The sequence below is a fragment of the Aquarana catesbeiana genome, linkage group LG04 (assembly GCF_042186555.1).
Source record: "Aquarana catesbeiana isolate 2022-GZ linkage group LG04, ASM4218655v1, whole genome shotgun sequence".
Lineage (NCBI taxonomy): Eukaryota > Metazoa > Chordata > Amphibia > Anura > Ranidae > Aquarana > Aquarana catesbeiana.
In genome coordinates, this window is record NC_133327.1 from 201,555,449 (window position 1) to 201,577,938 (window position 22,490).

The 22,490-nt window shown below is 41.9% G+C and overlaps 1 protein-coding gene and 1 long non-coding RNA gene across 6 annotated transcripts in view; one reads left to right on the forward strand and one right to left on the reverse strand.

The window, feature by feature from the left end:
• The window catches only part of IFT80 (intraflagellar transport 80), a 204,193-nt gene that overhangs the window by 33,792 nt on the left and 147,911 nt on the right, over positions 1–22,490 (reverse strand). For all 5 annotated transcript variants that reach the window (XM_073626109.1, XM_073626112.1, XM_073626110.1 and 2 more), the window contains 3 exons: positions 19,461–19,525; positions 10,758–10,893; positions 10,471–10,618 (listed from right to left, as the gene is read on the reverse strand). In XM_073626109.1, coding sequence (XP_073482210.1) covers positions 10,471–10,618; positions 10,758–10,893; positions 19,461–19,525 — 349 coding nt within the window. The remainder of the gene's footprint in view (positions 1–10,470; positions 10,619–10,757; positions 10,894–19,460; positions 19,526–22,490) is intronic.
• Positions 1,753–20,687, forward strand: LOC141139721 (uncharacterized). The gene is made up of 3 exons (XR_012243791.1): positions 1,753–2,093; positions 11,462–11,664; positions 20,562–20,687. It is a non-coding gene; the product is annotated as an uncharacterized lncRNA (long non-coding RNA).

The following is a 22,490-nucleotide window of genomic DNA, read 5'->3' on the forward strand; positions in this document are numbered from 1 at the left end:
AATTGGAAATCTGCAAACCCCCAACCATCCAGGATTAGGGTTCTTCCATGAATACTACCCTACACCATGAGTGCCTCATTTATCCACACTGGGGATGTCCAGTCAAATTTGAAAAGGTGTGAGATGGCTGGTTGAGTACTCCTCGACTCTCACCAATAGACCTGGTATTCAATAGAATAGAGTGCAATACTGGTTGTACTGTTTTCTTCCCGTCTTTTTGTTTGAACCTTAGTCTCCCGACTGCACTTTTAGACTGTATCGCTGTAGTTGTCAGTCAATGTTTTGCTGTATATCCCTGAGCTACATTAAAATTCTGTTTATGACCACTATTTGAACGTATAAAGTCAAGTTGTAAAGCTTGGATTGATATGGCTCTTTTTTTTTTTTTTTACTGTGGAACACTTTGCTACACACTACAATAAACAGTTTCCCCGATTTAAAAAAAAAAAAAATGTCTTTTACAGTAGCCCCAGAATTTTAACTATACTAAGCACACTACATTCCTTATCCCCTTTATTTATTCTTATACATTAATTTACGGTTCATGCCATATACAGATAACTGTATTAGCAAGGGTTCCCTGAGACCTGTGAGTTATTTAAAAAAAAAAAAAAAAAAAAGCTAAGAAAGACTGATTTAAACTATTTGATTTCTGTTTGCTTGCCTGCAATCTGGGCTGTTTAGTGAAAACACAATCACAGGGCAATCAGTATGCAGAGGAGCAGGACAAGATGTACCCAGGAACAAAGAGACTGTATTTACAATTTATACAAAATGGGAGATTTACAAACCTCAAGAGGAAAAAAAGACATTATGACCATGACAACCATTCATATTCGAACCTACACTACAATTATTTCTAGGGGTTGTCGTCAGTGCTACCGCCCTGTTCCCTTTCAGTATCTAAAGGGGTTTTTAGCCACAGATACTTTTGCCAAGATACCTCTGCTGTGACCTTATAACACATCATTCTGGTGAACTGTGTAAGGACAACACCTGCCTATACCCACAAGAGGCTTTGACAGATGCTGTAGCGAACTGAATAAAGAATGTCCTATTTAACTTAAAAAAATGGCAACCTGTGAGTGGGCAGATGTGATTCTTACATGGTTCAAAAGAACAAATAAAGTGCCCAGCACAGCTAATGCCCGGCATAGCTAATGCCCATGAACCTTAAAGGACCTCTGCTGTGCATCAAGTTAGGATGTTGCTGTTCTGGAAAGTTTATCTTCTATTATTATCACTAACCGCAGCTCCAGTTATAGCACAGGAACATTTACAGGACTCTCCCATTTGCCTGTAACTTGTCTTATTTATATAACATGCTACTGGCAAGAATTTCCTTGCCATTCCAAATAATAGAAGTGGACCAAATACTATTCTAATAAATCCGGAGTGCTGACTGGCAGCACACCACACCCCTGGTCACCATAAAGGGACAGTGAGCACAAAGAAAAAGAATAAAGTGAGTAATAATTCAGCGTCTAGTACAGAGGGCAGCAGCTAAGCTACTGATGCACACTGCCCAGTTTTAGACCTCACTGGACAATAAGAATGAAACCCCCGGGCTAAATGACATATGAATACAGTAGATCACATCTGCACAGCCTGTGGTAAAAATGTAAATGCGTCAGCGTGCTGCAGAACTGAAGAGCAAGCACACGTCAGCGTACAGCCAGCAGGTGGTGCAGTCCTCCATATGCTTAATGAATCAGCTCCTTTTGATTTGCATGTTGAGTGAGGTCTGTTCTGGTCATTACCTTCCACACAATGCACACGACTTTTCAGAACTTGTGTGTTGTGTCCAATTTGTCTGCTTTTACTGTGAATTAAGAAGCAGGTTTTAATTAGATCTTATTTGCTGACGGACAGCTGACTGCAGGGAAATCCTGTTTTTGTGTGCATTTGGGCAATTTGCCCCTCCCTTTTTCTAGCACCTTTTGCTGTTCATAAATTGATTGAGCAGCTTGCCTTTTTCTTTCTTTTTGTGCTATAATTTAAGGATGCACCCATGGGAGGCCTGCAGCTGCTTTTGAGCTGGTCTGAGCCTTTCAAGGGTTGTAGTAGCCCAGGACAGCTGGGGCGACCTCTGGGTAAGTTTTGCTCTTGGTTCATGTGTATATTTGTATATATGGTCTACTGTTGGTAATCTCACTGCTTAGTGCTAGGATCAACTTAGCAGAAGCTCCTTGATAGTGGCAGGTGGCTTCCACATATACTTGCAAATGTATGCATTGGAGACTCCTGCCTCTATTATAGTACAAGCAGGTTTTAATTAGATAAGTTTGCTGGTTTGCAGCTGGGTGCTGAAGGGATTTCTTCTATGTGTACTCTAACCAAAAAAGGCCATAGTTAGAGAAGACCTAGCCTCAAATGCTAACTTAGAGCTAGGGTATAGTTAGAGAGCTCCTATCCTCGAACACTAACTTAAAGTGGATGTAAACCCCATTCATGAAATTTGACCTAAGCACAGCTACCTGTAGTATTTACTTATCTCTCTGCCAACCTCTAAGTGTCATTTCTTGCTGGCGCTCCGTTTCTCTGTTATCAGCAGAGTCACTTCTGACAAGTTCTCAGATTCATGAGATAACAGCAGCTGAAAATTTGTTTTAGGGGGGAGCTGAGATGGAGATTAGCAGGGAGCTTGTCTATTAAGACTACAGCTCTGCACGTTACTTAATTCCTCTGCCTATGTGAATGGGGGGGGGGGGGGGGGGGGCATGTGCCTTTCCTTCAATCAGCTCTCACACAGTGTAAGCCCAGACACCCCACCCACTGCTGAAAGAGGTAGAAAAATTTCTAACATGATGTGCACTTTCCAAAGAATATGGAAAGCTGAAGACAGCAGATATACATGTAAAACTTATGTAGGATATTTTTTCCGTCTCTGTGTATCATCTGAGGCTGTTCACTTCACTGGGTATATTTGAGGGTTGACAACCACTTTAAAGCTATGTCATATAAAATAAGGACCTAGACTCAAATGCTAACTTAAAACTATGTTATAGTTAGAGAAGACCTATCTTTGAATGCTAACTTAAAGCTATGTCATATATAATAAGGACCTAGACTCAAATGCTAACTTTAAGCTATGTCATGGTTAGAGAGGTCCTAGACACAAATGCTAACTTAAAGCTATGTCATGGTTAGAGAGGACCTATCCTCTAATCATAACATAGCTTTAAGTTAGCTTTTGAGGCTAGGTCCTCTCTGACTATAATACAGGCATACCCCACTTTTAAGTACACAATGGGGTTTATTTACTAAAGGTGGAAAGTGCAAAATCAGGTTCACTTCTGTATAGAAACCAATGAGCTTCTAACCCCAGCTTGTTCAATTAAGCTTTGGTAATAAAACCTGGAAGCTCATTGGTTTCTATGCAGAAGTGAGCCTGATTTTGCACTTTCCAGCTTTAGTAAATAAACCCCATTGTGTACTTAAAAGTGGGGTATGCCTGTATAGCTTTTCAGTTAGCATTTAAGGCTAGGCCTTCTCTGATCATAACATAGCTTTAAGTTAGCTTTTGAGGCTAGGTCCTCTCTGACTATAATATAGCGTTTCAGTTAGCATTTAAGGCTAGGCCTTCTCTGATCATAACATAGCTTTAAGTTAGGCCTAGCCTTAAATGCTAACTGAAAAGCTATATTATACAACATCTGGCAAAAATTATGGAATCACCAGTCCCTGAGGATGTTCCTTCAGTTGTTTATTTTTGTAGAAAAAAAAGCAGATCACAGACATGGCCAAAAACTAAAGGCATTTCAAATGGCAACTTTCTGGCTTTAAGAAACACTAAAAGAAATCAAGAAAAATAATTGTGGTGGCCAGTAACAGTTAGATGTATAGAACAAGCACAGGGAATAAATTATGGAATCACTCAATTCTGAGGAAAAAATTATGGAATCACCCTGTAAATTTTCATTACAAACACTAACACCTGCATCAGATTAAATCTGCTTGTTAGTATGTAGGTAAAGAGGTAAATCATCACGCAGTGTTGCACAAGATGTTGGTTGTTCACAGTCGGCTGTGTCTAAAACATGGACCAAATACAAACAACATGGGAAGGTGGTTAAAGGCAAGCATACTGGTAGACCAAGGAAGACATCAAAGCGTCAAGACAGAAAACTTAAAGCAATATGCCTTGAAAACAGAAAATGTACAACAAAACAAATGAGGAACAAATGGGAGGAAACTGGAGTCAACATCTGTGACCGAACTGTAAGAAACCGCCTAAAGGAAATGGGATTTACATACAGAAAAGCTAAAAGAAAGCCATCTCTAACACCTAAACACAAAAAACAAGGTTACAATGGGCTAAGGAAAGGCAATCATCGTGGACTGTGGATGATTGGATGAAAGTCATATTCAGTGATGAATCTCGAATCTGCATTGGGCAAGGTGATGATGCTGGAACTTTTGTTTGGTGCCGTTCCAATGAGATTTATGCAGACGACTGTCTGAAGAAAACATGCAAATTTCCACAGTCAATTATGATATGGGGCTGCATGTCAGGTAAAGGCACTGGGGAGATGGCTGTCATTAAATCTTCAATAAATGCACAGGTTTACATTGAAATTTTGGGCACTTTTCTTATCCCATCTATTGAAAGGATGTTTGGGGATGATGAAATCATTTATCAAGATGATAATGCATCTTGCCATAGAGCAAAAACTGTGAAAAAATTCCTTGAAGAAAGACACATAAGGTCAATGTCATGGCCTGTAAACAGTCCGGATCTCAATCCAATTGAAAATCTGTTTTGGAAGTTAAAGAAAATGGTCCATGACAAGGCTCCAACCTGAAAAGATGAATTGGCAACAGCAATCAGAGAAGGCTGGAGCCAGATTGATGAAGAGTACTGTTTATCACTCATTAAGTCAATGCCTCAGAGACTGCAAGCAGTTATAAAAGCCAGAGGTGGTGCAGCAAAGTACTAGTGATGTGTTGGAGTGTTATTTTGTTTGTTTTTCATGATTCCATAATTTTTTCCTCAGAGTTGAGTGATTCCATAATTTATTCCCTGTGCTTGTTCTATAAATCTAACTGTTACTGGCCACCACCATTATTTTTCTTAATTTCTTTTAGTGTTTCTTAAAGCCAGAAAGTTGCCATTTGAAATGCCTTTAGTTTTTGGCCATGTCTGTGATCTGCTTTTTTTCTACAACAATAAACAACTGAAGGAACATCCTCAGGGACTGGTGATTCCATAATTTTTGCCAGGGGTTGTAGTCAGAGAGGACCTAGCCTCAAATGCTTTTAACTTAAAGTGGTGCTAAGCCAAAAACAAAAAGGTTATGTATTGTAGTTTAGCAATCCTTATTTGTGGTGGCTGTTTTTTTTTTTTTTTTGTTTTGGGGGGGGGGGGGTCCTTTATTTATTTTTTTCACCTGGTGATCTGGCCAGTAACACTCCCCGTCACAGGGTATATCCACTCCATGAATGAGCAATCGAGATACCTTTGGAGAGCATCATTAGCAATCTGGAGAGAGGGTATTCTTAGATTCACTGGCAGAATTAGATGGACTTGACTAAGAAATTAAAGCCAAATTCTAGCTAACAATTTAAGGCAGTTACAGAAAGAGTTTTATTTTCCTTTTGGAAAAAAGGTTTCACATAAATTAATAAATGTTGAACATTGTAAGCACCCCTGGCAGTGATAAATGGTTTGTCTTAACCCTCTGATACTTTTGTTGGACGGCTTGGTCTGTTAAAAAAAATAAGATAACAAACTTTCTCCCTGCACCACCAAGTGATAATAAAGAGAGAAAAAAAGCCAAAAGCAAGAAAAACTGATGCAGCCACCACATCTAAGGATTGGTAAACTGCAATATATTACATTTTTATTTTTGGGTTTAATACTGCTTGGGGGGGCTGCACCCCCCACCCCCAAATACTCGGCTCGCAGTTGTGGTGTGGAAAATGTAAAATTGTATAATAAAAGTTAACAAAAAAATGTAATTTTGTATTGTATAGTAAAAGTATTGTATAAACAAAATGGCACTCAGGAGGCGGCAGTAGCACCTCCTGAACACCTGTCAGCCGCTGCTATATAATTCTAAATTGCTTTCCAGAGGGCGGTAAGCAGTACCGCAAGTCTGAAAGAAGCCTTAATGGAAAAGATAAATGTACATATTTTAGAGATCAAGTAACACTATTGGAAAAGAAGGATATCACAAACTCCAAACCTTCTTTGTTGGTCGATAGCTAGCACTTTGCTACTAGAATAAACAAAAAGGGTAATAGAAAGCCAGGCAAAACTCTATGTATTTGGTCACTTAATCTCTGCTAAAGGGGAAGACCTTAGATTATGCCCAGGGTTGTATGCCTTGTAAAGGAGGGGGCCAAGGTCAAGATCTTCCATATTGCAATCCCTCTTTTACCCGCTGGTTTCCCATTCATGCACGGCTGCTAACACAGCTATAACTCCTTCCACCTGAAGGGTTCTTTGGAAGAAAAATAAAAAAAAAATTTTTGCCTGAAAACAAACATTGCAAACTTCAGGATGCAGTGGTATCTGCAGTACCATTGGTTTTATACACAAACTGTTCATAAGGCTAAAAATAGTCCAAAGTGGCGCTAATACTGCACCAAATTCATAAACAACTACCTCCAGTTTGAAAATAACAAAACTGGAAGTAATTAAGACTAATTCCAAGTTGGTGTATAGAGACAGGCCTATCTCTGTACACTGTGTAGCAGGTTACATGTCTGCCGCTCCTACCCCCACCCCTCCCTACCTATCATTGGTTGTTAAGGACACTGTCAGCTTCACAGCGGACAGCCTCCAAGCAACCAGTGACGCCGATAGTGGGCGGTGCTGATGGGAAAGCAGACACACAAGTTCCCCATCAGATCCACTCTTCCCTCTGACAGTGGGCAGTGGACAGATTCTATGGGCCAAGGATCTGCCTTGTCTGCTGTCAATAACAAGAAGTGTAGACCTGATGGGGTCTAGTGTCTCGGAATCCCTAAACAGGCTCTGCCCACCGAGCTTAAAACTCATTGGTTGCTGCGCTGAGCAGCACTGAGGATGTGCAGTCTCAGTGTGTTACTGGAAGTGGTGTGTGCCCCATATTCAGGTTCCTGTTTACAACAGGTATGCAAATCTGGTGCCTGCACTGACATTTGTTGGGTGGAGGCTAGGTGAAATTCTACAAAGCGTCCCATTCAGGTTCCATCTGATATACTGTATACTACAGTATCTAAAGGGCTCTGCTATATTCTTAAAAAATAATCCAGTAGCTACAGTTTAAAAAGTGCATAAAGCAAATTATAACAAAATCTGCAAAATGACTTTAGCCATTGCGGAATAACTGAAGGCTCAGGCCATTCAGCGTACGAGCTGCCGCTGCATGAATTACTCATCCAAGTTTGACACGTTAACATCAATAGTGTGAAATCCATTTCACAAGCGTTGCAAGCTATCCATTGCCGATACTGACATGACAGCCCTGAGAAGTGGTTGCGACCAATAGGGTACATTAATGCTGTATGCGTGTGAACTTTGCATGTGTTCAGAGTTACGCAGAAGATTTTGCTGTCAGCTTCAGCTAGCAAGATCCTGTTTAAAAATTCAGTAATTAAGTGTGCTCTTCCAAATGAGCCTATATTAAAAATGTTTCAACCCCCCTCCCAACTCTCAGGCATGCTGTTTTAAGTATAATAGAGGTCTGGCACCCTTTTAACTCTTTAGAGTCCTGTAATGCCATTTGTTATGATTTTTAACAAATTTTCGGGAATTCATTCATCCTGATATCCAACGCACTGTGCCAAGAGTATACACGGATCTGCACATGTGCAGTTCAGTGTATATTCTGAAGAGAATTGTGAGCAGGCAGGCAAGTCGCCCAAAAGGGGCGCAGGAGCGTCGTCCCCCTAATCTACATCTATATAAGATTTCCATATACAACTCAACTTTCCTGGACAAAGCTTTTCGGGAAACAGTAAAGATAATAAGTTACTGAATTAGGATACCAGGCCTGTGCAATCATGTATGACAGGATGAAAATGTCTTATTTATTGTTATAGCTACACTTATTTGTTGTCATATCTACACCTTACTGATAGCACAGAATTAGAGAATTATTTTAAGTCCCCTTTCACATGGTCGGACCCTTCAGGTCCGCCTGTCAGTTTTGACGGCGGACCTGAACGGGCACTCTATGCTAGTCTATGGAGCGACGGATGTCAGCGTTGACATGTCCGCTGACATCCGACACGGTCCAATCCGCTAAAAGCAGACGGATGCCTCTATGTTCAGATCCGTCGCTGGCGGATCAGATGAGATCTGATGAAAACGGACATGCTGTCCGTTTTTGTCCGCTCTCTCCATAGAAACCAGCGGCGCTCAACAAGCCCCTTCCCGCTCAGTGAGCAGAGAGGGGCCTGTCATCCACCGGCTCAGTGGAGATCAACGGAGAGATCTCCCGCTGAGCCGGCGGACCGAGGCAGACTCCTTGGAAGGGGATCCGCCTCGTGAGAATGAGGCCTAAGGGTTCACTGAGATCTCAAGCTTTTTCAAGAGTTCCTCCAGGGTAAAAAGGTTGAGAAAACCTGCATTTTTAAATATATGTAAAGGAAACTTTTTTTTAGTTTTGGATAAAGCAGGGAAGGGTTAGGTACTTTGTCAAAATGTTATTGATAGCTGTACCCCTGCACATTGATCCTATTTGACCTGGAGACAGTTGTTACAGAGACAGAAAACGATGGGTAAATTAAACATTCTGAGTTGGATTTGGAGCAATAGGTAAGGGGAATTTCTCCAAAGGTGACACCTGTTGCTACTCAATAAGATGGACATTCTGTTTACTTTAGAGAGATTTCATCTCATTTCCCGTTTCTATCTCCAAGATAGGGGATAGGAGACCGTCTCTCCAACTGGACATAGACAGAAAAACAAGTTAAAGTGATTGTAAAGGCTTGTGTTTTTTTTTTTTAAATAACAAACATGTCATACTTACCTCCACTGTGCAGCTTGTTTTGCACAGAGTGGCCCCGATCCTCGACTTCTGGGGTCCCTCGGCGGCACTCGCAGCTCCTCCCTAGGAGAAGCGATCCCCCGGGGGGTTACCTTGCGGACGCGCTCTCGAGTCCAGCATTCGGCGTCCGTGGACACGAATGCCGGATTCTGCCCCGCCCCCGCGTCATTGGATTTGATTGACAGTAGCAGCAGCCAATGGCTGCGCTGCTATCAATCTAGCCAATCAAGAGCCAGGACCCCATACAGAGAGGCACAGAGCATCTCCGCTGAGGCAGATACGGGGCTCAGGTAAGTAAAACTGGGGGGCTGGAGGGGCGGTCACTGCCAGGAGTTTTTTGCATCCATTGCATTAAGGTGAAAAAACGCGAGGGTTTACAACCCCTTTAACTGGAGTTTTAACCCTTCCCTGCACTATATAAAACTAAAAATTATTTACACTTTAAGTTTTTGGGCACATCAATATGACCACTCTTCTTAAAGCTCTTTTAGTCATACTTCTCATGTGGGTCACAGGAGTGCACTTAGTTCTGCACTCCTATGACCCAGATTCAGCCTTCAGTGGGCTAAAGACATCACAGAGCCAGCTCAGGCTCTGCAGGGATCCCGACAAGAATATCGGGATCTGCTCAGATGCCTGACCAGCAGTCAGCTCAGCCACTTAGTGCACTGCTGAGAGACTGAGACAACCACTCTGCCCCCTCCCCAGCCCAGCGCTCCAGTAAGCGCTAGAGGGGCGGAGCACAGAGTTGGTGACTGACGGTGCTCAGAGCGGACCCCAGAACTAAGCAATCAGTGGTCTTTAGAGCACTATGGTACATTGTCATGAAGTGAAAACGTACAGTTGTAAGTTTCTTTACAAGCAACATAATTAAACTATACAGGGAGCCCTACAACACTGACAGTTAGCATTTTCTGTGCCTGATTGCAGTTAATTAGTAGAGTCCTTTGTGGGTGTCAAAGGACTCTACTAATTAACTGCAATCAGGCACAGAAAATGCTAACTGTCAGTGTTGTAGGGCTCCCTGTATAGTTTAATTATGTTGCTTGTAAAGAAACTTACAACTGTACGTTTTCACTTCATGACAATGTACCATAGTACTCTTTATAAATGCTATGTGCTTTTCTATTGGAATAATGTTACTCCTTCAAAAAAACTCACTGAAATAGAAAAATGGCCCTAGCATGTGTACGTATGTAAGGTAGGGACCTTAGATTGTAAATTCATTGAGGGTAAGGAATGATTGAATGTATCGTATATGTAAAGCGCTGCATACATTTTAGGCCCTATTTAAATACCTGTAATCATATAGGAACACAGATTTGCTTGTGCTGCCTTAAAGCGGTTAAACACTAACTTGCAATGTTTTAGATAGCAATCACACAATGCCATGCTACCATTAGAAATTAATGACAGCTAGATCTCTTAGGAATAGGAGAAATTGAAAATGGCTTTGTCATAATGTTTTCATGAAAGCTAACCCACTCACCTTCCATCTTTTTCACTGATTGTTTTTGGCAACAGTTCTTTATCTACAAATGCTACGTTCGGATAATACCAGACTGTGAAACGATTATCCTGAATTCCACACAGTATGTTAGATACATCATTCCAGGCTAAAGTATGTACCATGCTACCTACAAAGCGATAGAATAAAAGTAGAAAAAAACATAAAAATGATTGAGCATGATTAAGACAGTAAAAAGATTAGCAAAAAAATAATACATTAGAACTAATGTCATCTTGTATTGTAAAAAACAAGTTAGTCTAACATACCAATCTTGATAGATATCTGTTCTTTTCCAAACTTCCTAACTGGACTTATGTAGAGATCACGGTTTTTATCAATAAATGCAATTTTTCTTTCATTTAACTGTCCTCCTTGGTCAAGAGCAATTTCCACTATTTCAATCTAAAATAAATAAAAAGAAAATAAATTATTTCATTAGTTTACGCTTACCATATGTGTAAATTAAGCAGCCTGGGGCAGGCTAAATAATTTGAGCAAAAACACTGGCCAACCAACAAATACACACATTTGGAGCTAGACTTACATGTGACAGTACTATCTGTGAACAATGTTTTTTTTCAATTATGAAAAAGTGAAAGCCTACCTAAACAGTTAATGCTATTTCAACAGGGTGTAGGAAAATGCTGCGCTAAACCCCACAAAACAAATTGAAAAACAACAAAAGCAGCTAGCACACAAACAAACCAAGTCCCATCAAGATATAAATAAAGTGCAGCGCTGAGAATATCTAACATAAGCTTGATGTATGTATAAAAAATTGTATCATTAAATACACCTGTGAAAATGTGAATATAACAGCAAACCAAATGTAGCCAGCAAGCCATGGAAAAAGAAAAAAGGGAACTCCACATAGTGTAGGTCAAAAAATGGGGTTTAATGGATAAAAACCATACAGGATAAAAGTGATCACAAACAGATAAAAATGTTCTCTTTTTTTCTTTTCCCATAGCTCCATTTTGAATTGTTTCCTCCTGATCATTCTGTTCCGGGACCGGAGAGCGTGTGTGACAGTGGTTCAACTTCTGCCTATGACAACTACTCCTCACCGGTGACCGTGGCCTATAGGACACCATTTGTTTGGACATCACGGGAGACCATCCCCTCATGCCTATTAGACGCACTGCTATACGGCATGTGCGTCCTATGGATCTGGTAAGGGTATCCAACTTTTTCCATTGAAGATTTGTGTGCCTTGGTATCTGTGGTCGCCTTTCCATTTGAGTGTCAACTTACCTCCCGGGGTTTATGGTGCCCCCTTATTGGAGAAGGCTTCCCTTTTATCCTACACCTTATGGACTTCCGTCCTTTGCTGTTCCATATTTCACTATAGACACTTTGATTAAACCCAGCAGGTTACACTGCTGGTTTCCCACATTTGGTTTGCGGTTATATTCACATTTTCACAGGTGTATTTAATGATACAATTATTTATACATACTGTACATCAAGCTTGTGTTAGATATTCTCAGCGCTGCACTTTATTTATTTACATTCTATTTCAATCCAATCTGGAGGACCATTTTAATAATTGTTGGTGGATATAAAGGATATTTTCCAGTCACATTTCAATGTGTAAGGGCAGCTTGACATCTACTTTTAGTACTGAAATTTGTCTATAGTCCTGGTGCAAGCTGCCAGGGTCTTTACCCTCTTTGGTAACACCTGCAACATAAGCATTTAGGGCTCGTTTTCACTTGGCTCAACTGCCCATTTTTACCACCCTGCCCCCCTAAAGCAGCTTAACAGGGTTGTACACACGCCACAATCACAACACTTTGCTTCACTGGCGAAGCAAAAATGATACCCCCTGTACTGCTACCGAACAACCCATTCAAGTGCACGGGGCCGCGCCTCAACTGTCCTGCAACCACATGCAATGTTGTGGCACAGTGGTGAGGGTCTTACAGGGTTAAAATGGAGGTGAAGAGGTCGTCTCCTCACCATCTGTCAAACACCTCTGAAAAGAGGGTCAGCAAGGTCAAGTCTTAGCATTTATGTCACAAATGGATAGTCTCATCTTCAGCTAGTCTTATTCGACAAACTTTGGGATGCCTTGACATGAATTGAAGTCAAGGAATGAGAATCCCTCAGGGCCTTTACATTTACCGAATAGAGATGATTTACCTGCTTTAAAAGACTCATGAACTGTCATGACATCATCTAGTGTGGAAATGACCTCTTCGAAAAGAGAAGACATGCCATCAATAAACAAGCAGGCTTTAACTGACACTTTATGGACTTGAAGATTTATCTTCATTGAGGCAAAGATTATACAGAGAAATATAGTAGTTTCTGAAAGACTCAGCTTTTTATTAAAGTATAATTAAAGGCTCCTGTATGAAAGTCTAAACAAGTAACAATTCCAGTTACTATATATAATGTATAAGCCTCCCCGACTGAACCAAATCCTCCTTCGTTTGTGACTCACATGCTCCACCTCCCAGGCACTTTATCTCTTGGGAGGGTTTTAGCTAAAGCAGTGGTCTCCAAACTGTGACGCAAGGGCCGGATGCGGCCCTTTGCTTGCTTTTATCCGGCCCTTGTGGCACTATTCCTTCCACTGACTCAACAATGGGACATCATTCCTGCCACTGACACCAATAATAGGGCACAATTTCTCCCAATGACATAGACAGAATGCCATTTCTCTCACTGACACTTGCAATTGGGCACAATTCCTCCCAACTGACACCAATGTTGGGATGCAGAGGTTTATTTACTAAAGCTGTAGAGTGCAAAATCAGGCTCACTTCTGCATAAAAACCAATCAGCTTCAAGGTTTTATTACCAAAGCTTAATTGAACAAGCTTAGGTTAGAAGCTAATTGGTTTTTATGCATAAGTGAGCCTGATTTGCACTCTACATCTTTAGTAAATAAACTCACAATTCCTTCCAATGACACCAACCAGGGGCACTATTCCTCCAATTAACACCAATGATGGGGCACTGTTCCTCCCAATTACTCCAATGACAGGCCACTATTCCTCCCACTGACACCAATAATGGGGCACTATTCCTTTCACTGATACCAACGATGGGGCACTATTCCTCCCCTAATTCCAAACATTGGGCATTGTTTACTTCCCACAGTCCGGGCCCCCTAAAGTCTGAAGGACTGTAAACTGGCCATTTGTTTAGAAAGAATGAGACCCCTGAGCTAAAAAATTAGTGCTGACAATCCAGAAAGCAGTTTGCAGGTCTAGGTGTGCTCAGTGCCGCTGTTAGAAATCACGGGGCCCCGTACAGCCTACCTGACAGGGCCTGCGGCCTGAGCCCAATCACCCCTCCCCCTATCCCACAAGCAGAGAAGAAGGAGGAGGCAGCGTGGACTGTGTATGCAAAGTATCCCAAACAGGAGGGGACAAAGAAAAGCGGGGCTAACAGAAGGGCAATGCACATATAAATGATATAAAAAAATAAGAATTTTATTGGTATATACAAAAAATGCAGGTAAAAGGGTAAAAACCCAATAATGTACTGTTCCTGGTACAAATTGCCAACCACCCGTGTGTCGTCCAGACGAAGCTACACACCCCTGTATGTGAAACACGTTGAGGTCATTTCCGCCCGGACGCCACGCTTCGGCGCCATCCCCCATTGGTGTTTGTGAGCCCACAATCCTGAAGGGAGGATGACGATCACATGATCGCACAGCATCAAGGGAGAATTTGGATGTGTATGTCTACAGACGAGGCTCCACATTCAGGTGTCCAACCTATCCATACTTTTCTATACACATCAGCCTCACCTGCACCCCGCACAGAGGGCTCCTGTAATAGACACCGTTTGGATGATCTGAGACCGTGGGGAAGTAGAGCACCGACACAGGAATGTAGCACTTCCAGAAGCAAAAGACGGCACCCATCCACAACCGGGGGCGGTAATGTACTGTGGCTGTTTCTATTTTTGAACAATCTCTGTATGCCAGCTGTGAATTTCACAGCAGCCAAACTACCACCTGTTCTTTGAGAACATACTCATATCAGGATATTCTGGACTTCAGGCAACTCACAGCAACACTGTTTGACTGTGATATGCATTTACACAGTATCGAACTTTGCAATCCTGCCTACACTTTTATGTTGTCCGGTCCCTGCAAACTGCAGGTGTCAGATGGGTACCCCAGCAGCTGGTGTCCATCATGAGCCCCTAGGTTATATTACTGCCCCACCACCATCCTATCCTTTACCGACTTTCTCTCCCTGAGCTCCAATCCACCCACTTGGGGGATTGGTGTCAGCCTTGGAACCATACCCAGCCTTGTACTGGATACTCCCCACGGTGGACGGCAAGGCTCCTGACCCCAATTCCCTTTGCGTCCGGACGCTGTTTATGTTTCATGTTTTTTGTTATATGTTGTCTTGTTCCCCCTTTTCTGTGGTTGCGACAGACCAGCCCACACGGGTGGTCAGCAATTTGTACCAGGAACAGTACATTCATAGGCGTGCGCACAGGGTGTGCCAGGTGTGCCTGGGCACACCCTAATCACCTTGTGTGGTGCATATTCCCCCCTGTTTAGACCACTGATATTTCATCCCCCAAAAAAATGTTACAAAATAAAATAATTTATTTAAAAATAAAATAAAACTAATGACACTGTCCACTGCCCTACTGACACCATCAGTACATATACACATGCATATGTATTTGAGCTTTGGGGTGCACACCCTAATGCAAGAGGCTGCGCACACCTATGAGTACATTATTGGGTTTTTACCCTTTTACCTGCATTTTTTGTATATACCAATAAAATTCTTATTTTTTATATAATTTATATGTGCATTGCCCTTCTGTTAGCCCCGCTTTTCTTTGTCCCCTCCTGTTTAGGATACTTTGCATAGCCTTTTCTTGGGGGTTGAAGTGCAATCATAGTGCTTTTCAAGGTATATACTACTTGCATGGGAGTTAAGCCTTTTTTTCTTGTATTTATTTAAAAAAGCATGGACTGTGTGCCTTGGAGAAGTGTGGGTGTGGCAAAACTGCACTAACAATGGGAGGGTAGGTATCAGGTGTATGTATACAATTTACAAAATGCAGGTGTCAAGAATATGAAATGTACAGAGTGCATGGATAAGGACTACTATATAATGTACCATATAGTTTGCAGAAGTAAGGGGCATGTTCATAGTGCAGGGGTCAGGAGTGTTTAATATACAGAGTGCAGATGTCAGGAGTGGGTAATGTACATAGTTCAGGAGTCAGGAGTGGGTAATGCCTAGAATGCAGGGGTCTGGGATATGTATGTAATCTACAGAGTGCAGTGGTTAGGAGGGGGTAATGGCAAAGGCATCAAATGGAAGTATAAAAAGATATCCCCCCATCACGTTCAGTGGACAAATGAAACCCATTTCACTGAATGGGGATGCCTCAAAATCATGTGCGCAGTGGCAGCGAGGTGGTGCAGGTTTTTAGGGTTGTAATCAAATGGAGAGGAGGCAATATAATGCTTCTATGCTGCCTGTCAAACACCCTCTGAAAAGTGATCCACTGTGCTTAGTATTAACCAAGAGTTCAAATGCAGTATTGTTAGTCACTCTCCCCCCCCCCCCCCCCCAGCACCTGGTCTGGAAAGCTTCTTCTACCTGGGGCCCGGAAGCAGTGCTTCTTCTGCAGGTGGATCTTCTGGAGCTGAGAGCCGGGACCAGCTGAGCACCGCTGATACATCTGGTCCTATCCCTTCCTTCTGGGTACCGAGCTGGGCAACTAAGGCTGGAGGGAGCTCAGCAGAGGGGGTCCAAGGTAGAGAGGGTGGGGACTCCCAAATTCTGTGTACCAATGTGCTAATCCCCGATGTGCAGCTATTTAGAAAAAAAAACTTCTCCGGGCCCCCTGTGTTCAGTGGGGGGCCGGGGGACAGAAAGTGGACTATTTAATCTTTCAGGTTTAGGCGGATTAATCCGCAGTAGCACTCCACGCAATTACATTGAAGTGCGACTACTTCTATATGAATACACCAGAGCCGGCCGGGAGCACTGCTGCAGATTAATCCACCTAAATTTGAAAGTGAATAAATAGTCCGCTTTCTGTCCCCCAGCCCCCATTGAACAAAGGGGGCCTGGAAAAGTTTTTTTTTTAAATAGCTGCACAGCAGGGAAATGCAGCAGCATTTGTGAACAGAATTTGGGAATCCCCGCCCGCTCTACCTAAGGGCCCCCAGCTGAGTTGGCAGAGGTGGGCCCGGTACGGGAGGACTGGTGATACCCCCTTATCAGCGTCCCTGAGTGTGCCAAGAACATGATTGACAAGCTACAGGCTTGTAAATCTGCAGTGGCAATGCTGATAGCCTGGCCTCCTACAATAATTTTTCATATCACTGTAAGGTAAGCAGGCACAGCCTACATGAGTAGCAACTCTGTTCTTAATTCAGGAGCAGTACAGCATTATTGCCACATTATTTTAGGAAGCTGCATTAGGTGGACTCCACTAGCAGAGTCGACAGGTATTTGTGGTGAAGCACATATTTTGTAAATAGGAGGCTATATTTCTACTTGATGTGGTTGTAAACCTCAGACATGAAATATGAACAAAGCATATCCCTCTATAGTGTGTACTTGTCTGAATTAAGAGCACAAAGTTTCATTTCTGTCTATTGCTTCGCTTTTCTGCTATCAGAATTAATCACTTCTCACAAGTCTTCCTGACACCAAGAGAAAAAAGGTGAAGGAGGAGGGATCTCTGGCTGATTGACAGCCTCAGGTCATGTTCTGTGTGAAGGGGGTGTGTCCCTTCCCTCCAATCAGCTATCAGAGCTCTCCTCACTGAGCCCCGCAGAGTGTAACTTTATCTCTCCACCCCCCATTTTCTGGCAGCTCTGAGAAGCTTTATAAATTCTGGACTTTGGATGTAGAGGAGAGAAGACTGCAGATAAATATACCTTATGTAGGGGGATGTGTTTCATCTCTGTGCATCACATCAGGCCAGTCACTTTACTGGGTATATGTAAGGGTAAACAACCACTTTAAGCGATATAGACTAGGTTGTCATCACCTTGTATAAAAGAGCCATATATCGCTGCATTAAGGGTTCCAATATTTATTAATGTTGATGTTCAGACAAAAAAAAAAAAGCAGCTGATGCAATTATATAGGGGCACCTCCTCTTTAGGGCTTTTTCAGCCTTTGTTGGTTCCGCTTGGTGGCAAAAATAGTCCGTACCTAATTCTTAACATCAGTATTAATAAATAATAAAACTTGATATCAGGGGTCTTGAGTTAAAATTCAGGGGGGTCCAGTTTGTAACATTTTCTTCTGGCAGAGGTCCAAATCTCATGTTTGCACTATAATACGCCACAGCCCCCTTTTACATCACAGTCCCCCCCTTCACATCACAACCCCTGCTTAACATCACAGCTACCTCTTTACATCAGTGTCCACAGTCCCCCTTTACATCACAGACCCCTTCAAATTACAGTCCCCCCTTTAATGCAGTCCAACAGTGTCTTCAGTTCCCCTTCACATCACAGTGCCCGCTTTAAACATCATAATGCATTCTAATACCTAGGGTGCTCAAGCCCCGTTCTATTTGAAATATACAATAAACAAGTCAGTGGCCCTGCACACTGACATCAACCCCTTAATGAAATATTAGCTTTGGGATAATCAAATCAAATATGTACCAGGTTACATGGAAAAGTCATACAGCAGGTGGGTCCCTATTGATTGGGACTTCAGTATCAAGTTATGTCAAATGAATGACCTAAATGATTCGTTTGCTTGATGTCATCTTTAATTACAGCCAACATTAAGCTCTGCCAATGTGCAAAAAGTAGCTAAACTGCAAAACGCTTTAATGCACTGTAAACCTGGTGTAAAAAGCTTGCTCAATCTGGAATGGAAAGGGTTTAAACTGGGGTGTCCCTACCTAGATAGCACAAGCAAACTGGATTGCGCATACCTGTTCACCGGTGATCACCTCAGCTTCACATGATCGAGGAATAGTTTGCTCGCTTTAACAAAATGTCTGTGTCAGAGGCACATAGCAGCTGGGTATTCTCTCTTTCTGGTTTCCCACCCAGCTGCCGCTATCATCCTCGCGTGGGAGGTGCTGCATATCAGTACAGAGGGCGGGGGCTGCCCAATTTATTACTTTAACAAGCGTGTGATTATAAAATCCTGCCCTCTGTTACGAAATGCAGCACTTCCCGCACCCCCCCCCCCTTCCCCGCTGTAAGGATGATAGTGGCGGCCGGGCCAGAGACCAGAGAGCGAGAGAACACCCAGGCAGATAAGTGGCACAGCCACGGTTCAGACAGCCGCAGTCCGCCATTTAGTGAACCCTGATTTATATGAGTCATATATATATATGAATCAATTAACTGCTAATGCCAAGTTGATTCATGTATATTTAATACATTTGGCATTAGCAGTTCATCGATTCTACTTTAATTTAACTTTCGCCTGGAATTGTGCTTAAAATAATTCCCTTTTACTAAAGAAAAAAAAACCTGTATTCTAAGTAATGCAGGCTCCTCTTTAGCATCATTTGTAATTAAACAGAGATACAGCATATGCACAGTATTGTGAATAAGTAGTATCTCATTAATCAGCACTGATATTCTGTGTTAGAGAGGAAGAAAAATATGACTTTGTTTGAGATCATTATGCACTCTTTGTGACATTGCAACATACTTCATGGCTCTGTCTCATTATGTCCCACAGAAAAACTCAGCTCCCTACAGATAACGCTGAAAGAAGGCATGTGGCAGCATCATATTGCTTACTATCCAAGGAATTTAATTCACAACTGTGTGTGGTCCAGCTGGAAAAAATCCATGCTGAGACAAAGCGCTAGTTATACAGTAGTTAACCTCTACTTCTGCAAATAGAGTCTTGTTTTACTTTCCTTTTTTCCCCTCTTTCCCAGATACAGTGCATCCAAAATGACCGTACAGTCAACATAAACATACATGTAAATCACTATAGTAATACAGCAGAAAGGGTTTTTTTTACCTTATGAGCAAGCGGCTTGCCATCCCCTACTGGCTTCCCCGATAATGCATCAAACAAGTAGATTACTGAGAAATAAAAATAAACACAATGTCACATGTGTATTAGCATACTGAAATACACTTTAAAATAAATTAGCTTTTTGTCCATGTTGTCCAAAATGAAAAGTGCACGGTTTACACTTAAAGCAAATTAATACAATAGAATTAAAACTAAACCCTGGACATTTTGGAAATTAATAAACTGCCACCCTGCCACCAATGGATATGGATAAAGGCTTAATGCTGTTTTTATACACCTGGTGGGCCTGCTCCCCTATAAAGACATATTGGAACATGATATGTGAACTTTACAACCACATGTACAGTACACTGACCATGTTTATGAAGCTCCGGAAAGAGCACTTCTATCTAATTCTCATAGGTCAAGTTCAAGTCCAAGTCAGAAAAAACTGTTGCATCATTCCTATCAGTGACTCAACTGCTAATGCTTATTTTTTTTTGTTGGAAAACCAATATCATCCCACCTCTAACATTGTGGGTGGATACCATGACTACCTTTTCCAAATCCTGCATCTTATCTTCCAACCTGCAATGATATCTCTCTATACAAAAGGACTAATGCCGCTTCCCCTCTTTCATCTAGTTGGACCTAGTTTGAGCTCCCATTCCTTCTGACCCCATCTTCACTCTATACTTAACCTTCCATCCATGATGTCCTTTCTCTAGTTTCTCATATTTCTATTTTTACTTTTGATCTCTTTATCTTATGATCTACTGGATTTAGGATCACCGTCACAACTACTCCCAATTTGTCCATGAATAAATCCCCACACAATTCAGTTTTTTTTTTGGTGGCACGCTATTTATTGATGCTTGACTGCACATCCAGAGACCATACCCCATCTTCACTAATTTTTATATTGTGCTTTTCCTATGTTGACACGTATTAATCATTTATTAATTGTATATCATAATGAATAATTGGAAACTTTTAAATTATCCCTTGCAGTGGGGCTGTACCTCCACTGCAGGGGGTAACAGTTTGTTCTGTTTAGGAGAGAGGAGAAACTCATACTTACCTGATCTTCTGCTCTCCCGACAGAGGATGCTTCCCCACACTCCTGTGTCAACACACCCTGCATTGCTCTTGATGTCAGGACCCTAGACCGCTGGAGCATGGGGGAGAAGATGCTGTGGGAACTGGTCTGGCAGCAGGGAAGAGCAGAGGATTGAGTAAGTAAATCTTCTTTTATTGTTCTCCTAGACCTACACAAGCAATTAACCCTTCCAGTGTGGGTACAGCCCCAATGTAAGTGATATTCTTTAGTTGCCTGGAGTTGGGCTTTAACTTTTTAATAAAAAAAAGGTTGAAAACAAGATTCAAACTTAATACTGGTTTTGTGTAGTGAAGGATATAACAGGGTGTTATCTACTTCTTAATCTAGGGTCCCATGGCAGCCAGCTCTGCGGTCTTCTCTCCAGCACTGGAATGTGGGCTGGCACTCCAACAACATCGCACACAATGCAGGACAGAGGTGGCCGCTGGTCTTCCCCTGTACTGGATGATGTTAGTGAGAGGTGCAGTGACATGACCAGTAAGAAGAGCAGTTTTTGGGGACTGGTCATTACAGATGAAACCAGCGGAGAGGAAGACCATGTGCCAAGTAATTAAGGTGACAATAAACAAACTCTTTATTCACCAAAAATAATCCATACAGACCTGCCAACCTCTGTTTGTCTGGGACAAGCAGTGCACGCTATTGCGGTCATATGCACTACTCTATGCACACTACAAATCCCATAGTCCATATCAGGAGTAAGCAAGAGAAGGGTGCCTATGTTTCTGGGGACCATGGAGAACTAACGTAGCCACCAACCAACAAGAGGTGGGACCACAGCATCAAGAAAATTGAATTTGGTGATTTGAAGGAGGCTGAGATCAAAATTAAGTACTTAGGTAAGTAAATAGGTACTTTTTGAGTTAAAGCGATTGTAAAGTCTCGTTTAAAAAACATAAAAATAATAAACATGTTATACTTACCTCCTAAGTACAGTGGTTTTGCTAAGAGCAGCCTGGATCCTCCTCTTCTTGGGTCCCTCTTCGCTGATCCTGGCCCCTTCCCTCCTGTTGAGTGCCCCCACAACAAGCAGCTTGCTATGGGGGCACCCGAGCCGAGCTGCAGCTCTTTATGTCCATTCAGACACGCAGCTGCCATTTGGCCCCGTCCCATCTTTCTTCCGATTGGCTAACTGACTTTGATTGACAGCCGCGGGAGCCAATGGTGCCTGCTGCTGTGTCTCGGCCAATCAGGAGGGAGAGTGAGGGACAGCCGAGGGACTTGCGGACATCACTGGACAGAGATGGAGCTCAGGTATGTATTAGGCGGTGTTGAGGAGGCTGCTGCACATAGAAAGGTTTTTATCTTAATGCATAGAATGCATTAAGATAAAAAACCTTCTGCCTTTACAACTCCTTTAAGAAATTTGTTTTTAAACAAGAGTTTAGTGACACTTTAAAAGGTAAGTAACTCTGTTCTATATAATACTAGTAGAAAAAGAAAAGAAGGTATTCACACATCCCAAAAACAAAACATGCAAATTATATAGAAATAACCACATTTTCTAATACAGAATTATGTATAATGTTATTTTTACAGTTACTATAAGTAATCTCTAGTAAGATAACTGAAATCATAATGGTTGCTATTTGTAACACCACCAGGCTACCGTCTCTTTATTTCAGGGTACATTGGTCGAATTAACATTCATATTATATATTGTTTGTTCAAAAAGAAAGCAATTTTCATCTTCATCCTTGCTTCATTACTTTTGGCCATATTCAATACAAAAAGGTTAATTTCAAATGCCAATTCCTAAATGTAACTTTTAGGCACACAGCTAAATATTTGGCTTACCCACATACTGTGTATGTAAAACGGTCTTATCTGTCAAAGTTTTGTTCAACCGGTATAGCAATCCAGACAGCCACTGTCAATCAGCGTTGCAAGGTTCTTTACTCTCAGAGATGTAT